Below are 15,527 nucleotides of genomic sequence, written 5' to 3' on the forward strand. Positions count from 1 at the left end.
CAAGATGTCTTGGTAGTATTAAAAAGGGTAATATTGTAGGCAGAAAACCACGTGATTCTAAATTAGAGCTTGTAACCCTTATTAATGTTTACGGTAAACCTGTTGTTTAACACTGATGTGAATAATCATAGAGCTTAATATAAGCATGTATATCGATATCTGTAAAGAATTACACAATATTCTTCGACCATTCAGAAACTATTTTTTCTTCCCGGAGAAGGCTTGAAAATGAATGCGCCTGTCAATTGACAATCTTTACGAAGTTATCTCCCTTTAATTTTTCGGCGTTAGTGTACTTATAAAGGGAGGTAACCGCTTAGAGGAGTTCGCACTACTTTCGGATTTTGCAAATTAGCATATCAGAGTCTGAAATTTCACAACCATTATTTGTATGGTCTGACGACCCAACCAATTGAAAAAGTGATCATTATTCCACGGCGTGTTTATCGTAATTGTTTTACATGTTGAAAATATGAAAATGTGCATGAGATTTGTGTTTGAGCATCAAATGTTTTGTTTTTTTATATTTTTTGTGTATGTAAAGTTTATTTATCTTTGCCGCCAAAATGAGCCATATGGGCTTTTATGTTCTTTATTGTAATATTCATATAATATCTTTAGATGTGAAGTTGACACGAACACGCATATAATTTCACAGTCCTCACACGAGACTAAATTTGTCTTCGACAATTTTGAGTACACAAGCAACCACGAGGGCATCTACATGTTTTGCGACACCATCTTCTGCAACACGCATGATTACTCGGCAAAATGTAGGCAGTCTTGCAACCCGGTAATTCGGAGGAAAATTTCTGTGGAAAATGTACCGTCTGATGATAAGGAAGCTGATAAGTCATCGGATGTTACTAATCAGGATTCTTAAAGAAAGCAGACGACTCTAGTGATGACCCAAAAATGATTGAAATAGAAACATAATTGATTTTTCTTGATATGATTTATCGACGGGAAAATTTTGATTTTCTTGAGACTACTTGACAGTTACAATGAACATTTATGGAATTTATCAGATTTAGTTATTCTTCTGCACAGAATTTTGAATATGATTTATTCAAATTACACTTGTATCCCTATTTCGACGCCATATTGTCTTAGTTTTTCTTTCTGTTATTTGTAAGAATAGCCGCCCAGTCTTAATTGCAGTTTAGGTATTTATAGATAAATAGTTTGATGGTTCACCCTAACTGATAAAGGGTATATATATTACGGTTGTCAATATTTAGAGATCAAGAACACGTATATGCTGTGTTAACTGTCCATTTGGTGCAAGATCTACACGTAGATCTATAAATGGCAGTGGCAAGTTAAATATGATTAATCATTGTATGACATTTGAAAATTCGACACTGTACCTTTCTTTGGAGCCTATATATTGCCATCTTTCTTGCGATAACAAGAATTAGACTTGTTAATATACTGAGTATTTGTCCTATTTGAACCTATAGGGACTCCTTGTTGAAAAGTTTCAGATGTTGCTACCCGTAAGTGTGCTAGCAAACCTAAACTAGATATTGTAGGGAATGTCGAAAATTCATACGCATTTCCAAGTTAGGGCCACATTTTTTTATTTCTTTATATAATTTTTGTCAAATAAAAAGTTGTGTGATAAAATTAAATCTTAGACAAAACTAAATAACAAACATGTACGAAATAAACTCTTTATAGTGTAGATGTTTAGAGTTGCCGTAGCTAACAACTCCTAGATTTACAAGTAAATCCCTCCACCGACTTATATTCTATTTGAGCCGCGTCATGACAAAACCAACATAATGGGTTTGCGACCAGCATGGATCCAGACCAGCCTGCGCCTCCGCGCAGTCTGATCAGGATCCATGCTGTTCGCTATCAGTTTCTCTACTTGTAACAGGGTTGGTAAGCGAATAGCATGGATCCTGATCAGACTGCGCGGATGCGCAGGCTGGTCTGGATCCATTCTGGTCGCAAACCCATTATGTTGGTTTTGTCATGACACGGCTGATTTAGTTTTATATTATCTGATAAAGGTATTCAATATTTGCAAAACTAAAATAAACACAAATATCTTTTCAACATTTTTACAACTTATATTTTTTCATACATTGATAAACAAAATAATTCGTTTTGTGATTGCTGCATGCACAGTTGTAGAGTCCTAGGCTTAGATAAATAAAATGTACGTAAATACACGAATTAATTTCCCTAAAGCTTTTCTGTTGTTGTTGTTGTAGTTGTAACGATTTCTGCTGATCACTAGCGGAAGTTAAAGAGCCGTCTTGTCAGTGTCACTGGCGCATGCGTACATTATCTTCTGGATAAGATTTGTCAGCTTAACTGAATATAAAGAAATATGAAAGAAATATGAAGATAATAGAGTCATTTATTATAAATTTTCTTAAATGTACATTAATTTGGTTAATATAAATATGGGAGATGATTGCGTCATTAATAATGAATTATGTAAATTTACATTAATACACTGAGTAAAGTACAAGTATGGGAAATCAATATGCAACACATTTCATAAATTTCTTAATGTCGTACAAAATATGAGTTATTAATAAGTCACTATTAAAAACTTTCTAACTAACATTTTTTCACCGAATATTTATAAACAAATATGTGAAACTAATAATATTCTAACAAAATTTAAAGACACGGAACAAAATATGATTACATATTTAAAAATCCATGAAAAAAACTGAATACAAAACTATGAAACTTACATATCCAGTTTTGTATAGATTTAGGTTTATTTCCCCAGAAAATGAAAACAAAATATAATGGCGCTCCCAGCGCTATCAACAACAACCCCAGTCCACTTTCGCTAGGTTTCTGGTACACTGTCAACACCAGTATAACTATACTGACTAACAATAGAAAAATTGGCAGTCCAAGTGGTAGCTGTATGAAATAGAAACAATTACATTACAGATATGTAATATATAGCGAACTTTGTTCAGCATACTTGATCACACTTTAATACGGTTCATCAATTTGAAAGTAATAACGGTCACTATTTTAACAGTCATCCGGGTCACCATTTTGATAGTCAATCGAGTCACAATTTTGGTCATCATTTTTGAGTAATACAGGTAAACATTTTGAGAGTCATACAGGTCATCTTTTGGGAGTCATACGGTCACCATTTTGAGAATCATACAGGTCAGCCTTTTTGATAGTCATACGGGTCACCATTTTGAGAGTCGTACGGGTCACCATTTTGAGTCTCATACGGGTCACCATTACCAAAATAATATACAATGTATAATGAAATATTATTGGAAAGTAACTTTAGGTATTGCCATTTGTTTTATTCGCGGTTATCTTTTTTCATAACATTTTCTTTTAATTGCAATATAGCAAATCCTCGAGAAATGTTCATGTCATAATTAACCCTAAGAAAGCAATATCTTTTTGGAGCTATATTAAACTACATTAAGAAAAGAGTAAAGAATAGAACCAAACAAAAACAAGCATGAACAAAACATATCAAATACCTTGATGGGTCGGTGTAGATTTGGTTCCTTATACCTGAGATATATTTGCCCAGCAAAAACACAACAAAGAACCACAGAAAATCCGAACCCCATCAACTCAATGAGATAAAATATCTCCTCAAAACTCTGCATTATAACTGTCAATACCATCTGTAAAACAAAAATATGTTTCATCAATATAATGATCTGTCTTGTACCAAACAAACTAAGACATAACATTTTATTTTTATTTCAGTTTCTTTTGTTTAAAGAAACTTTAACCTTTAGGTCGCTGGAGATGATCACCATATCGTCACTCAAGTACAGTAACGGGTTAACTCTTATTAAAACACAATAGGAGTTAACCCATTACTGCACTAAGGTGGATTATGTTAGTTTACATTTCACAATGGATATTTGTTTATTAAGCTGTGCGGAAGCTATCAGTTAGTCTGCGATTGTACAGAAGCTATCAGCTACTTTGTAGTTTTACAGAAGCTATCAGTTGGTTTGCGGTTGTAGAGAAGCTTTCAGCTAGTTTGAAGTTATAAATACAGAGGCTCTAATCTTTTTTGCGGTTGTACAGAAGCTCTCACCTAGTTCGCGGTAGGTCAATACGCGGGTGACATATCTTTTGTCTTAAACCGTTGAAACGGTCGCTGGATATCTGACTCGAGCAAATTACTATGGTACTAAATTTATTAAGAATACATCACAGTGTACTTACAATGACTAGTAGTGATGGGGCTGGTGTGAGATATTTGATGTTGATCATAGATATAAAATGTGGAAGATGTTTGTACTCTGCTCCCGTCATAAATAATCTAAAATATACGAATAAAATAATTAGGTTATTAAATTCTTATTTTCTAAAAACGTTCAATTTAATTATAAGAAGTGTAAGGGTGTTTAAAGTAAAACTTATCTCGACAACAGTTGCTGATTTTTAAAAAAAAAATATTTTTCTATCATTTATATAATTGTTTTGAATACAAGCTTGAATTACTTGCCAACAGATTAAAGTTTTATAATACATGAAATGCACATTTGTTCCGTCAGTATAACTTAAGGTAGAACTAGATCTGATTGTAAAAGATATGAAACCCACACTGCTCGTGATACCATATATATTTCTACAAAAGTTGCAAAATTTTGCAATAGGCATTTTCTTAAATATCTGTTAGAAATTTGCATTTTTAGAATTAAATCACCTGGCCATACATAGAAAATGTCCAAATGACGTCATAGTTCTTTGCGCGTGATAGTAATTTTACCAGGAACCTAATAATCGCTTACAACACACGCGTTGAAGATGCGGAAATTAGTGGGTTTTTTTCACTCTACAGAGTGCAACTGTATATAGCCAAAAGTCTGGTTCAAAAGCAAAAAAACATTTTCTAACCTAGACATTGAGAGAGAGTTTCCATTAATACTTCCCATTACAGAGATTGCTATAAGTATTGGTGTTATCCAAGATGCTGCTGGAATTGTTACCTGGGAAAATGTCTGAAAAAAGAACGTGATAAATAGATATATGACACTATATAAAATGGTTAACAAAAGCAATTTCCAGTTGTAAGGCCGATATCAGATCCATAAGCGCTGCCCACTGATTACAAACCCATGCAATTTCTAAGATTTTGATTAAGACTTTCGATAAATTTAGCGACAGATATGGCGGCAGAGTGACCCGCCAGTATAGATACGACAATGCAAACAAGTTGTCAGGTGTTCAGACCTAAGGCTTGTAAGTTGCAGACATAATTTATTTTCGTTAGATTTTGTAGGAAGGTACTAGCTTATAAGCACACTCGGACTCTTCAACCAGTACTAAAAACGAGTGTCAAGGAAACAACTGCTTGCCTCAGAAGGTGTTGAATAAACGTGGATAGCGATCCTAAGATTTCTGATTCAAAAGGGGAATAAAGTGGCCATATCACTACCTTAAATGACGGTTTAGTAGTTAAGAAAGACATATTCTTTACAAATGAATGTGGAGGTGTACTTAATTTGCATTTTGCTTCATTCTTTGGCCTCGAAACGATATTCAGAGCAACTTCGTACCAAAGACCACCTCTATACACTAAATGTGAACATAGTTTCAAAGTCCATGTGTTTTGTATAGTATACTTACACCGTTTTAGGACTTAAGTGGAGAAAAAAATTACATCTGATTCAATTTATGGTTTCCCAACCGACCTGAAAATTTGTGCAATTCTAATATTTTATTCAAACTTACCACGGCTACTGCAGAGGATGCCAGCATCTCTGACGGTGTGAGGACAGCAAAGTATGCAATATTGGCTATCAAATATACCACTGTTACTATGGAAATAGATATAACAATAGCCCGTGGGAGATTCCTAGAAAATATAATACGTAATATTGAAACATATTGGTAAATATAAACAATAGTAGTGAAGAACATGCAATATTACTAAATTAATCTAATTGTTACGGACTATTCTCACGATTGATGTTTCAAATTAACCCTAATCCTGCTAAATTTGTGAAATGGACTTGTCCAGTTTTGAATTTGGAACAGTTCACTTGAAGTTTAAGGAATTTCAATATCAAAAGGTTGAACTACTAACAGTACTGAGGTGGTCAGATGACACCCTGGCCTGACTATATACTGATGGCATCTCTTTCTGTGCCAGCAGGTTAAATATTGAATCAGGATAGCCACTGGGAACTCACACAATTACTATAAGATATGAAAGTACAAAATGCTTATCACCGCTAGCATATGCCCACGGTGTTATTTCATCTTGTATATAAAAGATGGCTATAAAAAGCCTCTTCCCAATTGAGGCTAAGGCCTCTTCCCAATCAAGTGAGTAAAACCAAAATGCCTAAAATGCTGTTTAGCTTGCAAATAATTCAAACAAATCTGTTTAAATTCTGTATAATTATCTGCATAGTTGCAGAAAATGCTGTAAAAAGACTCTTATGAGTAGTCGAAATTTCATTTTTGTCAAATACACAACTTGTATTGGTTGGTTGGTTGGTTGGTTGGTTGGTTGGTTGGTTGTGCTCTGAAGTCAAATAGACTCCTTTTGTATCAGAAGTCTGCATGAAAAAGAGTTCTGCATGGAATTAAATTCTTTGAACAATTTTCAAAGTTGACCAGCAAAGGAACATTCCTGTGAAATTTGGATGAAACTGGCTTAACGGTTTATGAGATGTATATAATAGTTTACAGACGGACGGACGCCGGATGAATTGCGATCACAAAATCTTATCTTGTCACTTTGTGACAGGTGAGCTAAATTTAGAAAACTGAAATACAATTTAACTTACTTATGCGGTTCAATCAGTTCATCTGTTAGAAAGTTCAGATAGCTCCTGTAAATAAAAGTAAAACTATAGTATGAAATTATATAAATGGTAAAGTTTATTTTCAGTATTCGTATTGAGTTTTATGTATGTTTTATATGCTTAGAATGATTGCCAAGTAAGCTGATTGAGGTAAATTTTAGATCTAGAATCTATCGGTATTTGGTTCGGAGTCCGAATCCGGGTCGTGAAGCATATATTGCGTTATGTTGGTTTGATAAATGCCACAGGGTATTGTTTTAGTGATCTCAAAAATTATCTTTGATTAGAATTATCCACGTACAGTGATTCATGTACAGAAGTTACACAAAGTACTTGCAAGGTAAAAGTTAATCTATGTACGGACAGAGGAGAATATATCTGATATTATGCAGCTTTGCCACTTTAATACATTCGTACACATATACGAGGGCTGTCCCATAAGACCATGGACAACGATGTTTAAATACTAAACAGACTTCTGAAGAAAACCTCAGGCCTGTATGAGTGATCTTATATGTAATGTATGTTTACCTTCCTGAAGTAATGTTTCCTATTTTATTTCCAATTGATGGAAATACACTTATGTCTCGGGAGTTAAATATTTGTTTTACAGCCATTGTCCACGATTTTGTGGGACAGCCCTCGTAGATGAGACGAAGCTTTCAGGAATTGATTCACCAAACGACATCAGACATGCTTATCAAAATCTCTAACGAAAACATACTTTCTCATTATTCAATCACGTATCGATTTGCCTTGACATTTTGGAAAAGAGTGACATTTGAGCCGCGTCATGACAAAACCAACATAATGGGTTTGCGACCGGCATGGATCCAGACCAGCCTGCGCATCAGCGCAGTCTGATCAGGATCCTCTATAACAAGTAGAGAAACTAATAGCGAACAGCATGGATCCTGATCAGACTGCGTGGATGCGCAGTCTGGTCAGGATCCATGCTGATCGCAAAACCATTATGTTGGTTTTGTAATGGCGCGGCTCATTTTATTCGTCAGATATTCTGGAATAAAGAATCTAAACTAACCATCCACCGAATGCCCAGAAACCGGAGTAGAAGGCAATGGCGATGGAGCCCGCGCTGAAATCACTGTCTTCAAAGGAATCTTTAAAATTTTCAACATCCCCTAGAAAAGTACATCATATTCTAAAAACTAAATTGTATACAGAATGTTGGAATAATATGTAAAAATATACAACTGTAAACTAATTATTATATTTCATATTGTATTTAGAATCAGCAAAAAGCCGTTTGAATCGAAACCGATTTCAAAAACGTTGTTTTTTTTTAATTATTTTTTTTCTTTGCAAATACATGTGACACTGTTTGTGCTTGTATGTTGTACTTGCAGCTAAAATTCTTTACTGCATTCCTTGGTAAGTCTTAGATAAAAGAATAAACATAAATATACAAATAACAACATGTGTTTTCACATTAAAGTTTCACAACAGGTTTTCAAGCAGCTTTTTCAGGATATGAATAGAAACAACAAACCGGATGTGATGTCATATAAAATAGAAAAAGGAAACATTCCTTATATTAACAATGATTTGAAAACTATTGCATCTACTTGACTAGAACATTTTATTTCAAACAAGTACGTTTTATAGAACTAAATACAGCTTTAAAAACAGACAGGATTCGTTACGTATGTTATTCATTAAACATTTATCCGTCTTCGATTTCTTTCGTTGTGCTAATCCGGTCATAAAATTCTCCTTTTGTCTTTTCTCTCATTTGTGATGGGACATTTTCATTATATTGTTCTTTATCAGTGGACGATGGCATCTTTAAATTTACATAAATAACGGAATTGTAAGACAAGAGGGCTCTTAAATTGACATGTTTTAATTCGATTTTATACCAAATCAATACACCACAGTCTCCTCCTAATCTAACGTTTAACCATGTTTTGTTGCTATCTTTTTTACTGCCAACATTTATTGCTATGCTTTAATGTTGTTATTTTACCAAATTAGTTTATTTTACCGAAAAAGATTTTATTTACGACTATCAGGCATCACCGTTTCGCTTTTTGTCATCAAATACAATGTTTACGGAGAAAGATCGCGAGTAACTGCATTGCAAAAGAACAAGTATTAGCATTACCAAAAAATGCCATGAATCGCCGTACGTTCAGCCGGGTATTCGAACAAAATATCAATTCGTGAAATAGACTCCTTCCTGATATGTTTTTGTTGTTTTTTTTTTTGTCTTTTTTTAAGAAGATTTTCCATATATTGTTTACCACGAAGAAGACCACTTATTGGTTCGAGCGTCGTATATGATCATAGTTTCTCAAAATTTCAAATCAGTATATAGGTAACCCAGTAGCTATTCTATTTATTTATCTTCAACATTATCTAGCAATAATTTCATGATTTTTTTTATTATTATTATTTAAGAAAGACAAACCTTTTCCAATGTATATAAAACCAATCACAATTATCATGATCAGAGCTCCTAATTTGCTGGTGGTGATCACAACTTGCAACTTTGTTGACCATTTTACATTTACACAGTTAAGGCTCACTATAAATGCTGAAAATACAATAAAAACGTCATTCTTTTTTCCCCTTTTTGTAAAAAAATGATCATACTACATGTACATATATACATGTATTTGAAACAGGTCTCTTTAATTCCATACATGATTTTCACAGTCTCAAAGAATAATATATTTCTTTCTTTTCAAATTGTTTATAATGAACTCGCATAACTTGGATAACCATTGAACAACTACTGGTCTGGCCTAATGCATGACCGAGGTCCTTATCCCGAAGACTGACGGAAAAGGCCGAAAAGTTCCGATTGGTATAAACGTCGCTGCTTAAATGTTTGGGTTTTTTTTTATTTAAAACAGAAATTCGGACAAAAATGTAAACTATTGAGACGTTTATTGATACTAGTACATTTATTATTGCTGTAATTTGTGTTATATTTCTGCCAATCACAAAGGTTATTCCATGCAGTACAATAATGATTAAGGGTTTTGGTTTTCATGTGCACTGAATATTTCTTTATGTTAGACTTATACAAAAAGACAACAAGAAAAAAACTTTATATCAAGTGTATTTAAATGATATGTGCTTGAAACAAGTTTGACTTGATATTCAATGAATTATTACATTGTGAAGACATGGGAAGAGTTTTGTTGCACAGACGTTAAAATTTATAAATCAAGACCATGGCATATTTATAACTGGTAATAATAAGATTAATATACATGTTTGGTAAACAGTCTTATTTTTTATCTTTCTTTAAACGCTAAATTATAAACACATATTTTAAAATCGGTTCCACTGATCAAACATTTTAGGTCATTAGTATGCCCCTCTTAAAAAGTGGGAAAGCATACCGTGATGGGGGATCTGGTATGGTGGCTAATTTGGTATGATTTTGTGCGTCACGTTGGCGCTAGCGACAACACGACAAAGCGCCAAACGGCGCGTTGTCGCGCTGTCGTCTTGTCGTCCTGTCTCTAGCGCGGCACGCTAAACGGCATGTTGTCGTGCGGCGAAAGACACATTGTCGCCAAGTTCAAATTGAAGGATTGGCTTAAAAGCCAAGCGACAGGGCGACATCGCAACAACGCGCGCCGTTTTGCGTGCCGCGCTAGAGACAGGCCACGTTTATGACGTCACCCACTGCCATTATATGGGCCCCTATTGAGTTTTAGGTCATTCGATTAAATGTCATTCGATCAATCTCTTGTGAAGAATTAAGATTTAGGTTGTTAAACTTGGTAGGGGGACATTGTCCATAGTCAGTTGACGGTCTGTATTGATTTTGACGTGATTAAGTAAAGGGTTTAACTGACAGTTAATTTTAAGCCTTACATGACTTGAGAAGTAATAAGCTTTTTGAAAGTATATGTAGACACATTATTCATAGCTAGTAGGTGACATTTTATTTGATTTTGAGGTCATTGTGTCATAGGACATGGTCACAATGAAAGTCATAGAAAAATATAGTTTCCAATTAATTGAGAAAAATACAACTAAGTTGTGTTGACCATGGTAGGCACGTTGCCCTAGACAAGGTAACCCCTATTGATTTTGGGGCAATTTGGTCAAGGTCACAGTGGCACTTGATGAGAGATCCTAGTCAATAGTTAGAGTTTCTTCCTACAAGGTTTGTGAAATTACTTGTAAAACAAAGCTTACCAATGATGAAATGTATGAAATATGCCTTAGATTGTAAATATGCCAATGTAGTGGGGGTATAAGCGTCCGATGAACACATTTGAGCCGCGTCATGACAAAACAACACAATGGGTTTGCGACCAGCATGGATCCAGACCAGCCTGCGCACCCGCGCAGTCTGATCAGGATCCATGCTGTTCGCTTACAAATATTACAAGTAGAGAAACTGATAGCGAACAGCATGGATCCTGCATGATCAGATTGCGCGGATGCTAATACCCGCACTCCAGTTAACGCACTGTGCATGTATATGTATACGATTTAACCCTGACACTTTTTCAACAGAAAGGTCTCCAAACTATGATACAACAGAAACTTCATTAACAATTTTAATAGTATTAAGTAATACACATATAAATTATTTAACAAAAGCGGCAAAAATATTATTATCACCTGGTTAACTAAACAGGATTTAATTTTTTGCTAATTTTGCCATTGTTTATTTTTCCGGTTTGATAAGTTTTGTTTTTGTTGCGTGTATATTAGTGTCGCGTGATATGAAGTATGACACTTTTCTTTTCTTTATCGTGAGAACCACTAACCTAGTTAAAGTCATTACCTACTGCCCTGATTTCATGACAGAAAATTGTAAGTTTTTTTGTGCATATCTTGTCAGACTATTCAGACTATAAAATGGCCTTGTGGTGTTTTCAAGTGCAAATATCATGACATGAAGATAAAATGGTGTCATGGCTGAAATTTAATTAGTACATGTGTTCTTTATGGTGGCTGATTTGGTACGATTTTGTGCGTCTCGTTGGCGCTAGCGACAACACGACAAAGCGCCAAACGGCGCGCTGTCGTCTTGTCGTCCTGACTAGCGCGGCACGCCAAAGCGCGCGTTGTTGTGCGGCGTTTTGTCGCGATGCCACATTGTCGCTCGGTTCAAATTGAAGAATTGGCTTATAAGCCAAGCGAAGGGCCGATATCACGACAACGCGCCGCACGAAAACGCGCCGTTTGGCGTGCCGCGCTGGAGACAGGACGACAGTGCCACAACGCGCCATACGGCGCTTTGTCGTGTTGTCGCTAGCGCCGACTAGACGCACAAAAGCGTACCAAATCAGCCGCCATAGTTCTCTTTAACCCATTACTTCATATACACGCCTTTTAACGCCTTTTTCACCCCCCCCCCCCTTTTTGTTGTCTCAAGTGGTGTAAAAAAGCATTATTTAGGCCCTTAACACTTGTTTTTGTTTGAGAAATGTTGTTAAAAAAGTGACCACTTTTTCGGCGCGGCCCCCCAACCAAAAGATACATCAGGGGGTTGCCAGAAGGGGGATGTGCCCCCTTCTGTTTGGGGGGTTTGAAGGGGGCGGAGTCCCCCTCATCGCCAAGAAAATTTTGGACTTGTGAGAGGCTATAAATGACCCCAGATTGATCATAAGGTAACGTGTAACCAACGCTGAAAAGCATTTGACTCTATCTCAATCCATTGAGAAGTTGCAGCACTTTGAAATCAATTATAATGGAAAAAATCAACGCAAAATAGTGATTTTTGGCAATTTTGAGATGTCCCCTCGTTGCCATGGTAACAGAAAATTTGAGCCTGAGCATGTTGTTGCAAGGGCAATGGTCCAGTCAACATTTGTGCCAAGTTTGATTAGTGTTGAAGCAGTTTTTATAGTATTATAGCAATTTAAACTTGTAACGGGAGACTTTTCAATGAAAACAGCCATTTTTCACAAAATGCTCATGAAGTAATGGGTTAAGATTATTTTTTATTTAACACGACCTAGATAATGATAAAATAATCTTTTATTTATTTATTTAAAGAAGCTAGTAAAATTCATAAATGGCACCAAAACTGATTTTCAAACAATCTCACTTTGGTAAAACACTGTCGAGAAAAATAAAGCTACATTCTATAATTTGACTGAAAATCATAAATATGACTTGTTTATACCATCTATTCATTATAGAAAATATAAACGATATTTTCAGTCATAAAATGTAGGCTGATTAAAAGGTAATGGCATCCAGAACTATTATGATACTAATATCTAATTTTATTTGCTAAAACCCTTTATTTGCTGGTTTGAATTCGGAACCTTTTGTCTGAGATTTCCCTATCAAAAACCAACAGCATAAATTCTGACAAGCCTGCTTAGGTGCGTGCAAGATGACCATTCTCTATGCTGGTTGCATAGGTCACAAAAACACAAATGATGAAATAAAAGTGGTCAAAAAGAGAAATTTTGAAAAGTGCACACTGCAACGTTCTCGAAGTTATCGTGACCTAGTAGTTAAATATTATGTAGTGTTATTTTTATCAGTTGAACCCCAATTTATTATGAAACAATATCACGAATCCAAATATCAGCCAGCATGTGTTCTTAAATAGATGTTCTCACGGCCTTTAAAACAAGCAACAGAACAATAAATGTCTGACATCATGCCGTCAACTAATGATGAAATATTTTAAACAAATAAAGAGAACGTATCTACTATATAGTGATGTAGTTTACGTTCCGGTTTGAATAACGTCGCTATGCAAAGAAAATCTAATTTATGGACAGATACCTCCAAAAAACAAGATCGGCATACACCATTTTTTTCTTTTTCATAAAAAATAGAACAATTTATATGCAACAATTTTCATTCTGTTTTATGTCTATTCTTTATTATATTAAAAGACACAGTACGTCTGTATATATGCACAGATATATAATAAAGTATTCAATAAATAAATATCAAAATGAATTACTTTTAAAATATCATTTGAAATGGAATAATCAATTATTAATATATCCTTAATATCTATTTTGCCTTTCTAAATATATGTATCTTTCGGTATAATGATTAAGTGCTTGTTTAACGTTGATTATAAACTTATGGTAGATCTAAAGCTACTTACTGACTACAACAGCCGCTAGAAGTCGTAAAGCTGTAACCGGCGGGTCGCAGTCTGGAAAGATGGGCTTTAACACATACGTTGCAAAAATTAACGATGACGCGGCAATGCCGACCGGACAAATAATAATGAAGTTAATCCACAGACACAAAAATGCAGGAAAATCTCCAAATGCGCGTTTAATGTAGATATATTCACCGCCAGACTGAGGAATGCACGCGCCAAGTTCGGCGTAACACAATGCACAGAGCCCAGAGAAAACCCCGCATATTGTCCACATAACACAAGACATGCCGACGGATTTTACATTAGTCAAAATTCCGACGGGAGACACAAATATTCCAGATCCTATAATAATACCTACAATAATAGCGACAGATTGAGTTAAACTAATTTGTTTCTTTAAAGATACAACAGTTTGTATTTTATCCATGATATCGTCTGCATTTGTTTGTCCGTTCATAGCACGTGAAAATCCGTTTGTATCCGAATGTTTCAAATTTCCATTTGTTGCATCATTTTCAGAGACCGTCGTTTCCTTTTCCATGGTCGGTATAACTTCTCCGTTACTATTTTGTAGAGACATTTCTTTATTTCAAATTTCCAAAACTTTAATCAACAGACAAAAATATATATATAATCTATACGCACAATAAATTTATTAGCGAAATTTATAGACACTTGTTTTATAATGTCATTTTTGACAAATATTTAAGTGTCGTATAAAACCATTCTTTCTTCGCGTGATTTCAATTTAATTCAATACCAATTGACCTTGAAAATTGCATGTTACTGTAACGATGACACCCACATTTTTAAACCGCAGTTATCAATTGAAGTATTGTACAATGCACACTGCAAATGTTTTGTTAATGCTTATCGCATCTCACTTTTCTTTCAACTCGAAATAACAACAAAAAAAGATTTAATTTTCCACCTCTAGATATGAAGATCTATAACGTCCAAGCCAGTGACAATTTATCCTCTTGTACGAAGGGAATAAAGGCTGGAATAAATAGAACATCAGAGATAAAACCTTTCTCTATTAGTATGCAACGATTTTTGTCTCGTTCTATCATTATTTTACATTCTCTATTTGCATCTTAATTGAACAACACAGCAAAAGAATACGCGTATGTGTATTCGACGGACAGATAAATAAATCCACTGCTGCTTTGGTGAAGTTCAATTATTTTTTTAATTTAACAGTTCATAAAAGTTGATAACATTGATGTCATCACACGAGCTTCCACGGGTCTGTCAGTGTTAGAAACACCGTAAGTTGAATGTATTGCCTATCTGTTTAAAATAGAAAGAAAACTGAGCTTGCCGTTTAAGACTGTAAGATTCGTGTACTTTTGATTTATTTAATTAAGAAGTTCACAACCAAAGACTATCAGTTTCAATGATTCATTAACTATTCTCGTTTGTCAAATTTATTATCCGCATACTTAAAATTTGTAAAACAATACAACACAAATGTGTGTACAAATTTATAATTTCCGCACTTTAAACGATTACCGGCACATTACAAAGTTGATGAGTGATATTTAATATGTTTATTTTGATATTTGGATATTTTTGTAATTGGTTAAATGTCAAACAAACTTAAATATCCATGACGAATGTGTAATGTTGTTTTTTTTATTTCTGTAGTC

At 34.6% G+C, this 15,527-nt stretch overlaps 2 protein-coding genes across 2 annotated transcripts in view; one reads left to right on the forward strand and one right to left on the reverse strand.

Moving 5' to 3' along the window:
- The window catches only part of LOC132759370 (CUB and zona pellucida-like domain-containing protein 1), a 66,011-nt gene extending 64,914 nt beyond the window's left edge, over positions 1 to 1,097 (forward strand). Inside the window, exon 6 of the mRNA XM_060751135.1 lies at positions 622 to 1,097. Coding sequence (XP_060607118.1) covers positions 622 to 883 — 262 coding nt within the window. The 3' untranslated portion in view covers positions 884 to 1,097. The remainder of the gene's footprint in view (positions 1 to 621) is intronic.
- LOC132759369 (large neutral amino acids transporter small subunit 1-like) lies at positions 953 to 15,452 on the reverse strand. Its single transcript, XM_060751134.1, has 10 exons — positions 13,873 to 15,452; positions 9,226 to 9,351; positions 7,837 to 7,936; positions 6,777 to 6,821; positions 5,713 to 5,836; positions 4,876 to 4,979; positions 4,201 to 4,297; positions 3,495 to 3,644; positions 2,721 to 2,898; positions 953 to 2,328 (listed from the first exon to the last, which is right to left on the reverse strand). The coding sequence occupies exons 1-10, from the start codon at positions 14,453 to 14,455 to the stop codon at positions 2,258 to 2,260; spliced, it is 1,578 nt and encodes a 525-aa protein (XP_060607117.1). The 5' UTR covers positions 14,456 to 15,452; the 3' UTR covers positions 953 to 2,257.
- Between the last annotated feature and the right edge of the window lie 75 nt (positions 15,453 to 15,527).

Source organism: Ruditapes philippinarum, unplaced genomic scaffold (genome assembly GCF_026571515.1).
Source record: "Ruditapes philippinarum isolate M1 unplaced genomic scaffold, ASM2657151v2 ctg374_1_1_1_1, whole genome shotgun sequence".
NCBI lineage: Eukaryota > Metazoa > Mollusca > Bivalvia > Venerida > Veneridae > Ruditapes > Ruditapes philippinarum.

What these genes read in the sequence shown, in the direction of transcription:
- LOC132759369 (XM_060751134.1), bottom strand. Translation starts at nt 14,455, where the DNA reads ATGTCTCTACAAAATAGTAACGGAGAAGTTATACCGACCATGGAAAAG. An exon ending in TTCTGGGCATTCGGTGGATG is followed by an intron (nt 6,822 to 7,836) that starts GTTAGTTTAGAT and finishes TTTTATTTACAG; the next exon opens with GAGCTATCTGAACTTTCTAA. An exon ending in CATCCTCTGCAGTAGCCGTG is followed by an intron (nt 4,980 to 5,712) that starts GTAAGTTTGAAT and finishes TTCTTTTTTCAG; the next exon opens with ACATTTTCCCAGGTAACAAT.